Source organism: Mixophyes fleayi, chromosome 11 (assembly GCF_038048845.1).
Source record: "Mixophyes fleayi isolate aMixFle1 chromosome 11, aMixFle1.hap1, whole genome shotgun sequence".
NCBI lineage: Eukaryota > Metazoa > Chordata > Amphibia > Anura > Limnodynastidae > Mixophyes > Mixophyes fleayi.
In genome coordinates, this window is record NC_134412.1 from 13,213,575 (window position 1) to 13,231,194 (window position 17,620).

Genomic DNA, 17,620 nt, shown 5'->3' on the forward strand with positions numbered 1-17,620 from the left:
TTCTGATATATCACAAAGTGTTTATTAGGCATAGCCAAGATATTTTGTATAAATTTAGATTGAGAACCCTCTGCGAATAAAAAAACAAAAAATACATACATTTCTTGTATATTTTTTTAAACATAAGTGTGACATCACAGACACTGAATTCATAAATCCACAAACTCTCCCTTTTTTCCATTCAAAACTTTAGACTTATTTTATCTTTTATTATACTAATTTTATTTAGAAAATTAAATCAATAAATTCTTGGGGGGGTGTAAATCACATTTAAATTGTAATGTGCATCTCAGTCTGCAGCAATAAACCACACACTGGTCTGCTATGCAATCTGTCCATTCATACAAATGTTTCACCGGTAACATTTCCGTCGTCGCTCATTACAGATAATCATTGTCAAGGGGACTGTACTCCGGACGGTTCTCTCTGTGTGGGATGCTGCTTTCTGTCTCTCGTCTTATTCAATAGGGAATGCCAGAGGTATTTGGGAAGCTGAGTAAACCGCGATCCACATTTGCACTGGAACTGAGACACCAGTGGGTGCAGCCAGCTGTGGGCTTGGAGCTGCCGGTACCCTCTCAGGGACTTTCCACAGACGGCACAGATAAAAGCAGTGTCACTCAAATGTTGCAACTGGTGCCGCAGAAAATGCAAGGAGCCGACGGGCGATCGCCCGCAATCACATCGGTGCTTCTTCCACGTATTTCTCTGTACTTGCTTGTGCTGGTGGCATTTCAGCCGCCAGGACTGATAAAATCGCGTGCCGCAGTCTCGACACCTGTGCGGGGGCTTTGGCCTTTTTAAAAGCCTGGTCACCAATCTATATGGCAACATCAATGGCAGATAAATCGGTTGCTCATTTGGTTTCATGGCAGTGAAGGAATTATTTGGAGGCCTGGGCGGCACCGCTTCAGTGTCCCCCGAATTCCTGAAATCCACTGGATTTTGGATTACATGGGGATCTTTGGAGAGCAAGACCTCACGTACATCTTCTGTTCCCACTACCAGCTCAAATACGTATTCTGGGACCACAGCAGAAGGCCTCTGTTGGCTAGATTCTACCGGTTTAGATATTGAATTATCTTCAGCATCTTCACCATTGTTTGTATGAAGGTTGTACTGCTCTCCCAAGCCTTCAAAATTACCATCATCATCACCGGCATCAGAGAAGGGGATCCCTTCGACAGTGTGTCCTTCAGATGACCTATTTTGTTGATCCTCTATGTCTTTGGTGTCACCTTCCCCCATGTATTCCTCTTCTTCCAAAACGATCCTTTGGGATTCAGCTTTAACGGTCTCCTCCAATTCTTTCTCATTCATATGCCAGCGAGTGTGGGTGGCATAGGAACAGCTCTTATTAAACACTCGACCACAATGTTGGCAGCTGAAAATTTTGACAGGACTGGCGTTCTTCTCCCCACTCTCCAATTGTTTTACGGATACGCAAGGGGCCTGGTTTGGATGCCTAGTTTCCTCACCCTCCTTTGCAGACGTTGCAGTTGGATTAAGCACATTAGATGAAGCCTCTCTTTCCTTCAAATGCCAGCGAGTGTGTGTGGCATATGAACAGTGTTTATTAAATACTGTACCACAATGCTGGCAAGTATAGGTTTGCACCTTTTTGTGGGAGCCGATTGGGTTCTCTTTTAGCACCGCAGGAGATACATCAGCGTAGAGAGTCGTAGAATCAGGTTCCTGGCTGTCTGCTACGGATGTAGTCTTTCCAACCGTGCCAGTCACAGAAGAAGCAAAGTCTCTCTCTTTCATATGCCAGCGTATGTGGGTGGCATAGGAACAACGCTTATTGTACACGCGCTTACACTGCTGGCATTTGAAAATTTCGACTGCTTTACCAGAGTCTGAACCAACACTGTTCTCTTTACTATCTCCAGGAGAGATACTGTGATCCGAGCTGGTACAGTACATCTTTAGTTTCTGAGACGAGGAAGGGATGTGGTCTGTGTCACTGTCCGAGGCTTGTGGTATTGGAACTGAATTAGCCAGTCCAATATCAGAGGTATTTTGAGGATCCTTCAACTTTTGTGAGATGGACATCTTAGTGTCTTCATTGCGGCAAACATGAAACTCTAGATTGCACCTGCTCCTAAACTTGTGCCCACAACGGTGACAAGTAACAGTACCTTTATACGATATTTTGTTGGCAGGAACTAATCTGCCTACTCCAGAAAGACCCTCCTGACTCCACGTCTGCATATCCGAGGGGTCTCCTTCCATCGCAATACTGGGCAGAGGAACATATTCCTCTTCCTTCCTATAATTTCCCTGTAGGCTTTGTAGCTGTTTTTGAGCTTCAACGCACATGTTCTCCAATCGATTCATTGACTCCTGGTTTTGTTCACTCCTCTTTGCCGCAACGTTTATTTTCTTTCTGCTATTGGAAAAAACATAACCTACATTATAAAGAGATTGTTGAGGGAAGCCCAAGGCAGTCTTTATGCATATATGTTTCTCCAGGTTGTACAAACGTCCAAACTGACGCCCACATCTTGGACATTTGTGGTTTCTCACCCAAGGCTTTACCGTCCCTGCCAACTGGGTCTTTGCATTATAGTAACTATACTTCCCTAAACCCTCCCTCCTGTCCTCTTCAGGGGACAAAAAGGTAACCGAATACAGCTCATTGGTGTTAGAGGGGGGTTGACCATAATCCAAGGCCGGTATGATCTCGGTGTGAGAAATTTCTGTTTCTTCAAAACCAGGTGCCAACTCAAAGGCCTGATCCTGAAGATCTTTGTTGTAGATGGCGTCCCAAACAACCAATTCATCACCCCTTTGTACGTCATGCAGATGGAGTCCTGCGGCGTGTAGACCTTTAGAGGCTGACAAAACAGATATCTTACTTTCCAATTCTTCTTTCTCCTCAATCAGGCTCTTGATGTCAGAACCATAATTTAGTATATCCAGGTTGGTAACCTCAGGAGGTATGGAAAACTCATGATGGTGGTAATCCAGGCTCTCATCACTGCTGGAATCCTCAGAGTAATGGAGATGGTGCCACAGCGGCAAGTCCTGCTTATTCTCCTGGTGGAACAGAACACAAGAAGAAAAGAGAGTCAGCTCGGGAACATCGGCATATTCTGTATTGAACACAAACATTTTTAAACAGCATGTCTGGCATGAGGAACACTATATTCTACTAGCATCAATCATCATCATCATCATCTATTTATATAGCGCCATTGATTCCGCAGCGCTATACAGAGAACTCACTCACAACAGTCCCTGCCCCATTGGAGCTTACAGTCTAAATTCCCTAACTAACACACACACACACACAGACACACACAGACACACACAGACACACACAGACAGACAAAGAGAGACTAGGGTCAAGCAGCCAATTAACCTACTAGTATGTTTTTTTTTGGAATGTGGGAAGAAACCGGAGCACCTGGAGGAAACCCAGGCAAACATGGGGAGAACATACAAACTCCAGACAGATAAGGCCATGGTCGGGAATTGAACTCATGACCATAGTGCTGAGCCACCGTGCTGCACCAATACAGAATGGTTCCATTTGCCCGTCTTTGGCATGCATCCAAGGATGATATGATGCATTTTCTGTGTACATTAATTATATTGACCCAACTCTCCCCCTTAACTTCTCACTAAACACTACCATTGCATGGTCTCTAAATGTATAGTAAAACAAAGCAGAAAGCAGTCATTTGAAACAAATACCAAGAGGTTAGTATTAATCACAAGGCCCAAGATTAGGATGTCAGGCAAATGGTCTGTAGGACAAGCTCTGTGCGTTCGCAAACTGCTTGTATAATGATCTAATTTCAGGTTCTAGAAGGCGTTTATGGATAAGTTCACCCCAACTAGGTCATTGTTGGCTCTATATTTATTTATAGGGATAATGCTCTCCCTACTCCAAATCACAGAATAGTTTTGGCACCAAATAAAGCCGGGGGTTGTAGGCTGTGATACAGGTCACAGAAATCCAAGAGGACATCTAATATATTATAACTTACAAGAGGGGGTGCTTATAGTGCACATGTTTTCCTAATGAGCACTGAAGATATGAAATCAGAACTTACTGGTTATACAGGACTATTCACAAGAGTGTTATACACAGATAAACATGACTTGCGCATCAATTCATAGCCACCTTCACCACTACTCATTGATCTGTGCAAATGATTGTTTTTCTAACACAGTAAAATTACATTTTTTGGAGTTTGCAGTAAGTGGTCCATCTGCACTTACAATCTGTGCCGAATAGGTATTTAAAGACAGAGTTTGCCTACGTTATGTTTCAATACTTTGACAATAAGTCAAATAAGTTGGTTTTTCTAAACAAAAGAAAACAAAAAAGTTAAGCGCAAACAGCCTCCCTCCTGTGGAAAGTCGCTCTGACCCCCATTAAATAAAGCAGGGAGCCAATCGCATTTCCAATTGGCTCATTGTTGCTGCAGCTCACGCCGTCTGGTTAATGCTTCCAGTCCTATTAAATGGCGTTCTCTCGAGCTCTACTGAAGAAAACAGGATGAGGCGCATCACGATTGACGCCCGGCCTTCAGGCATGGTTTTGGGGGGCCCCTATTTGCTATACAAGTGGCGTTTCTTAACCTATTTAAAAACTAAAACTTGCTCTATAGCAGGGGTCTCCATGTCATTCCAGGTGTGTACCTCTGATCTTTTTGTATCACTATTGTTTAATAGCAACTGACAAACAAATTATTATTCCAATAGGTTGAACCATTTTGGTTCTGTTTCAATGAAAGAAAAAAAGATCAAAACACTAATCAGTTAAAAGCAATTAAAAGGAAATCTGTTTTTAAATTAAAACTAAATGGAATGCAAAAGATACAGCTTAATTCTGGGTCGACTGTAAGCAACGTTCTGCGTATAGGACATAAGTAGGGGACACAATGGCCTGAGCAAGAGCTATAATAAAGTGCTTCTAGTGCAGGGGTCAGGGAACTTGTTTACCTTTTACCCCAAAATATATTTAGATACGCCGACGTTACCCCCTTGATTTGAAAGGAAGGAAATCATATATTATTAAATTATTGGAATTTAAAATTTTATTGAATCTATTCAAAATTTATTTGAAAGCTTCAACTTCAAAACTTCAGGTTTTGGAGAAATGATGTTGCTTCATTCTTGATACGAGAGCATCAATATTGGGGCATTTTGATGTCAGAGCAATTTGGATACAGTCTTCAGCGTCCAATCGATTTCTCTGCTTTGTTTTTATGTTCGTTAGAGTGGAAAATCCTTGTTTGCAAAAGGTAGGTTGTTGCAAAAGGCAGCAACTTTTTGACAGCCTCATGTGCAATTTTGATGCCTTTGCAGCTGTTGACCTCCAAAAATATGACAGATCTGCTTTGTTTTCAAATGCAATACGTGCTTCATTATTACATCGAAGCTCAAGAAGTGCCTCTGCCAACACTTGAGGCTCTTCTGGTACAACAGCAATGTCACATTTAAAGGGGTCTACAACCCAACTGGCAGCATTACCCCCAGGAATTTCATTTTTACCCCATTTGGGGAAATTTACCCCTGTTCCCTGACCACTCTTATAGTGCAAGTGTAAAAGAACATAGGCGGTAAGCAGGGGCAGGCTGGTCTGCGGGACAGAGAGGCATTTGCCCCCCCCGGGCTAGTTCCATAGCGGGTTACTTGCATTTTTTTTCGCTTTAAAATAGGCTACCGAGTCGAGTTTTGCCCCCCGGGCTAAAATTTATCAACCAGCCCCTGGCTGGTAAGGGATGACCACAAGGTGCATTAACCTTGTAACATCCCCACACCCAGGGGTCATTTTCGAGCTGGATATGAACGTTTCACAACTTGGCACAAAACTCTAAACATTAAAATAAAAAGAATAAAAAAAAAAAAAAAAAAGTGATTACATAGGGAACTATTAATAAAGTAACTAGATACCATTCTTGCTATAAATTCACAGTTGCCCTAATGCTGCAAATTCCATATACTTGCATAAAACCCCAATCAACCTCCTGGTAGACTGTACGCAATAAGACTTCGGCATTAGCGACTGTACGTACCACTTTAATGGCAGTGGAATCCTCCGCAGTCGGGGTGCCGTCGTTCAGTTCGACTTCAGCACCGACCTCAATCCCCAGTTGGGGATCCATGGTTACAGACAACGGTCCCGATCAAACCGCCTGTAAGAGAATAATGCAGACTTAGAATATAACTACAGGCAATGAAAGGATAGGAAAACTAATGTAAGAGATGTCAGTTCATATACATTATGTGAAACTGAAAAGTGTATATATTTTTTTTATAAAAATAAATAAATATTCTGCTGTTTTGGTGCCGCTACACAACTGGGTAATTAATTTACTCATTAAAAGTTAGGACCTGGTGATCAACAGTCTGTCCATGAGTACTCAATAAATAGACACTGCCCACCGTCAGCATGATATCCAGTATGAAGCTAAACCACAGGGAAATGTACAACAGGAACAAATAAAACAAAATACATCTAGAAATACGGTCACTGCATAAAGACAGCTTGTTTCCATACGATCCCTCATATGGCCATGTACTTTTACCATAGGAAGACATCTGTAGTCTTTATCGCCTATTCAAGCGAGGGTCCAATTCCGATCACAATATTTATAAATCGGCAATAGAGGTTAAAATCTTTTAGAAAACTGATAATCTGCTGAAAGAATATAGAGTAAGGTCATTTAATAGAGAACATTTGAATTAAGTTGTGTTCTGTGATTGTGCAGCACGGTGGCTCAGTGGTTAGCACTTCTGCCTCACAGCACTGGGGTCAGGAGTTCGATTCCCAACCATGGCCTTATCTGTGTGGAGTTTGTATGTTCTCCCCGTGCTTGCGTGGGTTTCCTCCGGGTGCACCGGTTTCCTCCCACACTCCAAAAACAAACTAGTAGGTTAATTGGCTGCTATCAAAATTGACCCTAGTCTCTCTCTGTGTCTGTGTGTGTATGTATGTTAGGGAATTTAGACTGTAAGCTCCACTGGGACAGGGACTGATGTGAGCGAGTTCTCTGTACAGCGCTGCGGAATCAGTGGCGCTATATAAATAGATGATGATTACAAACTATATACAGTGGTACTAAAGCTACATTTCTATTACTCAGTAAGACACTTCTCCAGCTGTCGGGGAAGCACAAGTCCCAGCATTCTCTGACTCACTGGCCGTGCCGTTAGTTGTATTTGCCTACTACACTTATGCGGTCAGTATAGCAATGTTGGTTTTTACAGGACTCACATCTTGCCCTAGGCAATCATGAGACCTCCAGAGACGCAGGAAGCTGGACAATAACAACAGTGTTAAATCAGAAAGCCACCAAAATATCTGCCTCATGAAAGTCAACCTTGTAAGAGAGACACCAGTGTACCAGGCAGGAACACCGATATAAAGCATTCCTGACCTGGAAGCTCTGCAAGGGGCAGAGCATGCTAGGAAGTGTAGTCAGGAAACCTGCAGCAATCTAATCAGAACTACATTACCCAGAATGACCCTGTACAAGAGGAATACAGTGGCTCAAATGGGACAGCATATGCATGCATTACTTCTGTATCCAGCACAATTTAATCAGCTGTTTTTAACCAGTGAGGACAAACATACAAATTTTAGTTTTTGTGAAGCTATCCAGTATTATCAGTTTACGCGATATACGTTTAAAGTACTTCTGCACCGAAATGTCTGAAGCAGCTCCCCATAATCACTTTCAATGGCAGGCATGAAATTCACAGAATATAAGTAAACATTTTTTGGAATAACGTTTTTGAAATAAAGCGAACTGGAGAAAGCTAAATAGAATAACGAAGTATTGTTGTGCATATTGTTTCTCAGAGTTTTCATTAAGCATTTCAGGATTTATCATTTCTCTATGACGAAATATAAAACAGCTGGACATTGGCTTTACTTGTATGTCAGAATATCAGGTGGATACGGAAAGGAGTCCGAGTATGAGCACTGAGGGTCAGGCAGTGGAACGGGTACAACACGGTACAAACCCTGGTAGCTCCAGATCCCTCTTAAACTGCAAATCTCTCGGACCCTCGCTCTGTCGGTCGCTGTGCAAAGTTTCCTGACTGACAATTTACAAATTAGTGCATTCTAGGAGCTATCAGCTAAGGGCAACTGATCCAGCTAATCCGCTTTACACAAGTTCTAGTTCTGGAGCTGGTTAGGTTGTGTTTTATTTAAAAATGATCATCAAGGACTCTGCTTCTGAGATGATGGGTCTGAGTCATTAAGAAAAGTGAGGCAAGAAAAAGGAATAAATGTTCTCCAGGACAACCCATGTTGCAGTGCAAGGGGTGCACATTAGTTTAATATTTTGCACATAAGTTAAATACTGGCTGTTTTTTCATGCAACACACAAATACTTGATAACTTATTTGTACACTGAAATTTAATGTTGATCTAGGACATGCCCTACCCAAACTATAAATCTGTCCCCACATTTTAAATTTACCTGCCCCTCCAATGCAAAATGATTTTGCCCAGGTTCAAAGTTACTCCTTTTTTATGTTTTGCCCTCTTTAATGACTCAGGCCCGATGCGTCTAAGTGCATCGAGCGTGGGACACTGGTAGGCAACAGATGGCTCCCCGAGCCTTCACCCCAGCTCCTTCCTGCTTTATTTATTTAGTGCCAGATTTGTTTATTAGAGCTTGTGGCACTTGTATAAAACATAGTTGCCTACTCTCCTGGAATGTCCGGGAGACTCCCGAATTTTTGGGAGTTCTCCCGGACTCCCGGGAGAGCAGGACAACATCCCGGGTCCAGCTCACCTCGTTTGTGAAGTGGGGGCGGGGCTAAATGCTTCATACTGGCCGCCGCCACCCACCGATAGGCTGAAATGGGCAAATATTGACAGGGGGCATGGCCTAACGGGGGGGGGGCAGATTCGCGTGGCCACACCCCCACGATGGAGCCCCCTCCCAGACAGCTGGCTGCAAAAGTTGGTAAGTATGGTATAAAATGCTTGCTGATATGTTATTACAGATAGGTGTCTCTTTATTAAATGTATTATTTTGACTTATTGCTGATATTGAGGGTAACGTGCGGCCCCCTTTTGAAGGTCAGAGGGGATGCACAACGCTGCCCCCAAAGTGTATCAGGCTGCTCGTCGCTGGTCTAGATGGACTTTCATCCACTACAATCCTCATCGTGAGGTTTGCTGAACTTGGCTAGAAATTATGTTTTGGGGCATTTTCTTAATTAATATTTTCTTCCAAAGCCAGAGCATTCGAATGTGTAGTGGAAATGACATCCATTACGCAAAATAAAAGATATATTACTATACAATCATATTGAACCCCAAAAAAAAAATTGGGACATTTCCATCGATAAAAAAAATTCTAGGGACAAATCTTTAAAACCTGGACTGGTCCCTGGAAATTAGGGACAGTTTGCAACTATGGTTTACATTTAAGCTTGCAAAAAAAAAAAAAATATGTAGCAGCTACAGAAGCTGAGCTCCAGTCTAAAAATCCTGCTCCATTCTAACCAGCTCTGCTCTGACACGGCAACTCCAGAGCTCAGTGGACAAACCACAACCAGTGCAAACGCATGGTTACATAGCAACAAGCTGCAAACTGACAACATGCACCTGAGTTATAATGTAATGGTACATAATACTTACGGTATATGTTAGCAAACTGTCTCTGGTGTTTATAATAATAGGTGTATATTATATCACAACTGGGAACAGAAAGGACTATATAGGGCAAAGTGAACATTTCCCTAAAAGGTAACATAATGTGACCTCTATAAAACTTGTATTCCTCCCACTCCCAGGCCCGCTGTCTACATTATTATCATCCGTCTACTTACCTGTCCTGTGGAGAGGATGTGGTGTCTCCAAGGCATAAAATGGGACTTTGATTATGTCTCATTCATAATATTATTATTATTATGGTTATTATTAATAATAATAGATTCCTTCAGATTTTTTTATAGTCTGAGACTTCACGGTCACAGTAACCTCACGGAAACCAGGCACAATGACACAGGACAGATATCCAGCATGCTGGAACTGAAATACTCAATATAGAATTTCTGTCCCTGGTCCTCTAGTATCTGCCCTACTTCACGCAGGCCACAAGCAGACACGGTTTGTGCATCTATGGCATATATCAGTGATGGCTAACCTGTGACACTCCAGGTGTTTGTGAAACTACAAGTTCCAGCATGCTCTGCCAGCTATCAGCTATTTATCTACTGACAAAGCATGCTGGGGCTTGTAGTTTCACAACACCTGGGAGTGTCATAGTTTAGCCATCACTGGCATATATACACATACCTGCACCTAGTACCTAAGTAGCACAAGGCTGAAAAAGACACAACTACGGTCTATGAAACGCACATATTGTTACAGTAGGATTATACACATACTACATGGGGGCCTTTGCAGTTAGATTAGAACATATCTAAAACCCTGTAACTCAGCAATGTTGTTAGATCAGAACAGAGCAGAATATGACAATTAAATCAGATGCATGCCTGCAGATCATGCTATACAAATCTGCACCATGCATCTGTGCTAAATGCAACTGTATCTATTCTATTTATTTGTATTAGGTGACCTGTGATCACTAGAGGAAGTGCAAGTAGTAAATATCACAGCTACTGACACCTGTTAGTAAAGTCCACCTGAGGGCAGTGACAGCTGACCAATCACAGAGTGGAATACTATCCCCCCCAAACCCATACAACACAACTTTAACCATCCCACCTTAGCTGACTGTGACTTACCCTCCAGTACCCAGCTCTCTCAGTCGGGAAATGAGACATCTCTCACAACCTGGAACTACTATGAAGCCACAGAGCATGATGGGAAATGTAGTTCCACGTTGGGGTTTTTCCTTTTGCAAGGACTACATTACCCACCATGCACCAGACTCTGCAGACAACAGGCTGTGCATTAATATGCAACCCAAGACCTTAACCCTTTCTAACAGGCAATTATATAAAGGAGTCGCAAATTTACATTGCATATAATAGGGCTGCAGGGAACGCGAATGAAATCCGTTCAGCACGCGTTCAACAACGCACATTAAAGCCCAGCAAAGTGAGTTGGGTGGTGAGCGCATGCGCAGTGAGGACGCCCGGCGCTTCCCAATGAGTGTCTAGGGTGCAGCCACTGCGCCTGCGCACAACAGCTCGCCACTTGGTGATGCGTTCAGTGAGCGCACATAGAAGGCTCAGCCGCACATAAGGTAGGATGAGTCCTGGGAAGGCGGCTGTGGGTAATTGCAATATAGGAGAATGTTCCTTAGTGTTGTGTCTGTTGTATGTTAAGTCTGGTTAATTATACTTATTGGATTTGGGGGTAGCAAAACTTTTAACCCTTCCTTGTCTCCAGCCTCTGCTGGCAATGTACCCAGCTGGCTGAGCATCATGGGAGATCCAGGGCAGCTGCAGGTAGAGTGCTCATGTTTCCCCATTCATAGATCATCACTGATAGGATGCAGAGGGCTGCATGATCAGTACATGGAAATTGCATATAAAATATGGGAAATGAATCTCATGTATATAGATAGCATCAGATATATAGAGGAAGACAGCAAATAGGAATGTATGTCCAGGCACTTAGTTCAATTTATTGCAAGGAAAGCATGCAAGTTTATTTTTCTAAAAACACATAGCATAAGTTTAAAACTTTAAAAAAACATGCATCCTTTCTAGACATTGATAGGTAAAGCTTTCCAGATGTTTGGTGAATATGTTTTCTCTAGTCTGTAAATTCTTATATGTCAAGTGCACTGACGGTATACTTATTACATGGGTGGAAAGTTACACTATAACTGGCCATACACACTGTGATATTGCAGCCTTTATTGTATATAATAGGAGAGAGAGAGAAGTACTACTTATATGGAAGGCACACTCGTGGAGAAAATCCTGTGTTGTTGAAGGGACATTTCATTGTGGATAACGAACGTGGATAGAAGTGAGCAAATAAATTGACACTACACAATAAAACTACTATTTATTTGTAATACAAATAAAACTGGTTAAAAAGCAAAATATTAAAATTTCGGAGTCTTGGTCGGGTAGGAATATTCAGAAGATCAATACACTTTATTTAGTTCTGTAGATATATACCAAGAGTCTCTATCTATGGTAGTTATATTGTACAGATGTCTTATGATGGGGTCTTAAGAATACCAACAATTCATGAATTGTGATCATATAAGGTAAGTGTATTGTGCTTTCATCATATGGACATGAAGATCATACAGTCACATGTGGTTTACACAAATGAGGTATAAAGTAAGTGTCACTATAATATGACAGTATAGACCGAGATATCCCCAATAATAAGGAATAAATACAGTCCTGGTTAGTATATTACTGTGCTAATCATCAGATCACATGAATTGCCACGTTGGTATAAAGATGGCAGGTTATTTCATGTTTTTAATTATTCTACAATAATTGTGAATAAGCCACATAATTTTCACTCTTAATCTTATGGTATGCAGAACTTATCTCGAGAACCGCAAGGATACCACCAGCTGGGTAATACAGGTAGAGGTCCCAAAAATTCTCTAGTGTCCTATCATTTATGCACGTGAGATTTGGAATTCTTCATAATGGTTATATGTGATTTGATCTGATCGTAGTGAAGATAAAATCACAGTATTTTATTCATGTGAAATAATCCCGCTATTAGATATTTCAAAGATATGGTGTTTAGATATATATAGCATCAAACGGGATATGGTACATGTATTCTTATATGAGAATTATAGCTTGTATACCCCTGTTCTGCTGTACCAGTACAAGGCTAGTATAGCTCCTTTCCTTGGAGTTTAAATACGCATTGCATCAGTCAAGGACATTCTACATGTGTTCTTGTATACGAATGGTACCATATGTGCACCTGTGCTGCTGAAGCAGTACACGGCTAATATATCTAATTTTCTTGGTAGTTTAATGCCTATGTATATGCTTTCTGCTCACCGCTTCTCCCGCTAGCGGTCAGTTGTAAATATACAGTAAATATAATCCTAGAGAACATATTGCTGTGCGAACCATCAGTTATGCTTTCTTAATAAAAATAAAAATAAATAAATATATATATATATATATATATATATATATATAAATAAATAAGTGCCTGTCAGGAAATGGATAGTGTAGCAAAACAAAATTCGTGTTTAGTATATTAATGACAAAACGATCATAGTTAGCTACATGTTCCCTATTCCATTTGGTATATATTCAGTCAGAGACACAGACTTTTTCTACAACTGACATTCATCACAGCTGGTTAATTAGTTATACAAATCACAGTTCCAATGCTATTTCTCAGATGTTTAGCAGCCAGGACTGATAGATAGATAAATCTTAAATTGTATGGGTATTTTCGTATATATTTTTCCTATGATTCTTATGGAGTATTTTTTTTATACGGTCAGAATTTGTTTTGGGTTTCTAGTATTCTGACACAAACAATAGAGACCTAATTGGGTTGATTTATGATAAAAAAAATAAATAAATAAGAATTTCATCACGTTATATCTGTTTTGATTTCTGTTAATGACATCTTTAGTTGTCTACCACTAGATTCATATAGAGGAATTCCTTTGTAGAGCAAAAATCATATTATGATAGATCTATGAATCCTCTTATAATCAGCTAGATGCTGGACTCCCTGCTTGACCTGACTCAGAGACTCCTTCTAAAAACAACACCTGACATACGCTTCGCTAATTGCTTCTACTGTGAGGCAACCAGTGTGTAATTTGGGCTGGTTATTTAAGTAACTATCCACCAATGAGTACTTGGTAATTTGATTGGCATAAATTTCAACTAATGAAATGAGTTTTAGTATCAATTTTATTTATAAAATATATATATCAACAGTTTTATAGCAGTTTATGATCCCGGGCTATGAATAATATAATAAACGGATCATTACACAGGCATGCAATTAGTAATAAAAATGATAATAAAAAAAGAGCCAAAAATAAACAGACAAAATGACACAAAAAAACATAAATAAAATTCAGACATTTAGAGTAATTTTTAATCACCAAATTTAACCTTAGCACATACTCCTTGTAATTTTGAGGACAACATTTCACTGTTCACTTAGATGGACCCTTTGTGGTTTTGAGAACATCGAACAAAAAGGAAAAATCTTTTGATTTGATTGGTAAAGATATCAAATAACCAATTAACACAAAAAAACACAACGAAAAATATGGACTTGTGGAATTTGCACTTCCGTTACCTAAATCACATTTACATGTTTCACTTTTGAGTATATTGCAAGTTTATTTTTTTTAAAAATACATAGTTAGCATAAGTTTTTAAATTTTAAAAACATTTATCCATTCTAGACATTGAGAGGTAAAGTTTTCCAGATGTTGTGTGAATATGTTTTCTCTAGGTCTTGTAAATTCTGTGTCATTGAGTGCACTGACGGTATACTTATTACATGAATGGCTGGGTTGAAAGCAGTACCTTGAAAAGTTACACTATAACCGGCCATACACACTGTGATATCACAGCCTGATATCACATCCTTTATTGGCTGGATATATATAAAGAGGCATGGACTGCAATTGCCATAGGAAAGTTGGTATTTAATTTTTTGTCTGTGTTTAAGTATGGCATAACTATACTTTTATTTTGTGTGGGGTTCCTCTGAAGCAGGACAGCCTGTGTCTCATCACCACTTGTGGAACTACAAGTAGCAGCATGTTGGGCTTTACACAACTGTTGGAGAACTGTAAATGAATGAAGAGACTACTTTTACTGGATATCAGAATGTCCTGATGTAATGTGTGACTTTTTCAGACTACTAATTCGGATTGGACAGAGCGAGCCCCCCTTCTCACCCAAATGTATTTATTTCCCTGTTCTCACAGAACCATGTCTGACTCTGGGCACAGCCAGCCCAGTATGTACGTCCCAGGGCGCGGTAGGAGACGCCGCTGGATGGACCAAGGTCCTTCCGGTAACCTCAACCTCTCGGAGCCGGGCCGTGAAAGAGACCCCATGCTACGTGACAGGGATCAGGACAGATGGGTGAGTACACAGCAGGTTTATTATCCAGAGCAATTTAGGGCGTCAAGTATTATTAGAGATTCTCAAGATTCTCTGTCAACTGCTACGCTAAATGTTGTCCATCCTGCTCCTCTGGCTGTGCAGGGCTTCAGTCGGAAGCCCTGCTGAAAAATCATAGTTTCTTCACTCACAGCCGTCCTTCTATTCGGCTGATAATTTGCTCTGGCAAAGCTCACAGTCTCCATTGCCCGCCCCTTTTCTATTCTAGACTGGGGATTGTCTGGTGATGCCTCCCACCTCTGCTGTCTATAGAATAGCAGAGGGGTGATTAATGAAGACCTTCAGCTATTCAAGAGTTAATGTCCTCAGATGAGCATTGCGAGGGCGGTGAGTGGAGAAACTAGGTGTTATTGTCAGGGCTCCATACTGTAATGAGAGGCGATAATGGAGGTTATTCCAGCCATACCATTCCTGTATTGCTGTGCCTTTCCTACATTGGCTGCCAACTCTAGCGACAAGGCCTCCGGTACTTAGTTGGTAAGAAATATGGAGGTACGAGCTTAAGAGCTTATAAAGTTCAGCTAATCCACCTAATTCTGTCTTTAGGCGTTACTAAGACACTTTCATTTCCTCCGTCCTGTGACATGTACTCTAAGGGGGAATTCAATTAGCCACGTTACTGTAAAAAGGAACGCTACCTGCACATTATTAGTGACGTTCCGGTAATAGTGTGCTTAATTACTGTTAATACAGTAATTTCAACGCTGGCTTTTGCTTGCGGCTCAGGGAGCAGAATGCAGGGTTAAAAAGACCGTATTAACAGTAATAAATTTAGTGCCGCGTTACTCACGGCAGAATTGAATTCCCCCCTAAGGCTGGGTACACTCTACAGGTTTTTCACCCGATTATCGAGCTAAGCACAGAGTAATCGAACGTTCAGCCCAATATCACACTAGTGTGCACGCTCCAACGTTGAACGATTATCATTCCAAAGCACATTGTATCGTTTGATTTGTTTTTTTAAACCTAACTAAAAATCCCGTTCAACGATGGAACAATGTCGTTCCAATCCTGCAGTGTGAATGCACTCGCGAGCAGATCTTTATAGATTTTAGAGAGTCACAATCCTTTCATCCAATGGTTATGACAGATGAAGAGCACAGATCTGAAGGTAGATCTTGTAAACTGTGTACAGTGTATCGATCTGTACTTTCAGTAGTTGGTAATATCATTAACAGTATCACATTGGGAGAAATTTTCTGTAGTGTGTACCCAGCCTAAGGTATGGAAGACGGGTTATATTATGGCATGTTTTTACTTACGTTATTTGTTTATAGCAATTTTTCTTTGTTAGAAGACATTGGTACAACAAAATACCTTTTAAAGTGCTCACCATGATCTATTGATAACCTTTATAGTTTGATGGTGGAAATTAAAACAAGTGCAAAATCCAATATTATAAGACCTTTTTATCTTGCTCAGGATGGGAATGATGATAATTGCGGATACACCATTCAGAAGACACCTATCATCCTGGCTAAACCAGCCACTGAGCGTGTAAGTGAATAGACACTCACAATGGTCCGATGTCAAGTTGTTTTTGCACATTCTAATATGAGGAAAGTTCTTGACACTGGTGGGGGGTAGATTTATCAAACCTGCTAAAAAGGAAAGTGGACCAATTATATTCTAGCTGTCACTTATCAAGTACATTCTAGAACATGCTAGCGAGAATCTGCTACGGTCAACATCTCCACTTTTCTTGTTTAGAAGGGTTGATACATCAGTCCACTGGGTTAAAAATGTCTGTGTGTTGTTTGTGTTATTTTAGTAGGAGGTAGATGGTATGTAAATAAACCAAAATCAATATTTACTAAAACCTATGTAAGGTTTATCTTATTATTGTAATGTTATAATATTCTTTGTTACAGATTTGTATTTTGCCTTCAGTTCTACAAATATTATCTTTATAAATTGATACCAGATTTTATTCCATTTAATAATGAAATAAAAAACCAAAAATCTTCTATTTGCACTGGAATAAGCTCTTACGAAGGCCATGGCAAGCCTCATAAAAAAATAAATGAGCATTTCTGTGCGTGAATTTTATCATTTCATTCTACACATAGCTCCCTGTTAAATTAAATGCAAAATTAAATGTTTCGTAATGTGTGTAGCATTTAATTCACTGTTTTTAGATCGTTTTCTAATGCGATTCTTGCAAATGCAATTATTACATATTTGTGTGTTATTAAAATGACACTTTATTTTGCCTTTTTAGCCAAAGCTGGCTCCTGCTCCAAGCCCAGCCGCCCTGGAAAAGCCCATTGTTCTCATGAAAGCCAGAGATGAAGCAAAGCCGTCCCCAGCTGCAGAGAGCACAAACCTCCCACCTACTGCGGCCACAGTAAAGGTGGAGAAAGAAGGGCAACGTCCCACGCAGCCGGTGTATCAGATACAGAACCGTGGCATGGCCGCGTCGGCAAGTGCCGGTGGCAACGTGGATCGTAAGTGCCGGTTATTTGCAGGGTTACTTCCTCCTAATCATTTTTGTTGGCTCTTTATGTTGCCTTTTCCAATTTAAAAACCAATTTTGAGAACCACAGGCATAAAT

General features: G+C 40.7%; 2 protein-coding genes across 5 annotated transcripts in view; one reads left to right on the forward strand and one right to left on the reverse strand.

Annotated features, from left to right (window-relative positions):
- Nucleotides 1–11,058, reverse strand: LOC142107350 (uncharacterized). The gene is made up of 3 exons (XM_075190739.1): nucleotides 10,738–11,058; nucleotides 6,036–6,155; nucleotides 1–3,042 (listed from the first exon to the last, which is right to left on the reverse strand). Exons 2-3 carry the CDS (start codon nucleotides 6,123–6,125, stop codon nucleotides 397–399), a joined length of 2,736 nt encoding a protein of 911 aa, XP_075046840.1. The 5' UTR covers nucleotides 6,126–6,155; nucleotides 10,738–11,058; the 3' UTR covers nucleotides 1–396.
- The window catches only part of SMG9 (SMG9 nonsense mediated mRNA decay factor), a 21,024-nt gene continuing 14,434 nt past the window's right edge, over nucleotides 11,031–17,620 (forward strand). Inside the window, exons 1-4 of one of the 4 annotated variants that reach the window (XM_075190741.1) lie at nucleotides 11,031–11,053; nucleotides 14,868–15,027; nucleotides 16,489–16,563; nucleotides 17,288–17,513. In XM_075190741.1, the coding sequence (XP_075046842.1) occupies nucleotides 14,872–15,027; nucleotides 16,489–16,563; nucleotides 17,288–17,513 (457 nt within the window). In that variant the 5' untranslated portion in view covers nucleotides 11,031–11,053; nucleotides 14,868–14,871. Of the gene's footprint in view, nucleotides 11,054–11,119; nucleotides 11,202–11,730; nucleotides 11,936–14,867; nucleotides 15,028–16,488; nucleotides 16,564–17,287; nucleotides 17,514–17,620 lie in introns of those variants that run through there. The other 3 variants (XM_075190740.1, XM_075190742.1, XM_075190743.1) reach the window with 3 other exon arrangements.

Coding starts and splice junctions, on each gene's coding strand:
- LOC142107350 (XM_075190739.1), bottom strand. CDS start 6,125: ATGGATCCCCAACTGGGGATTGAGGTCGGTGCTGAAGTCGAACTGAAC. Junction 3,043..6,035: donor ATTCCACTGCCATTAAAGTG/GTACGTACAGTC, acceptor CTGTTCCACCAG/GAGAATAAGCAGGACTTGCC.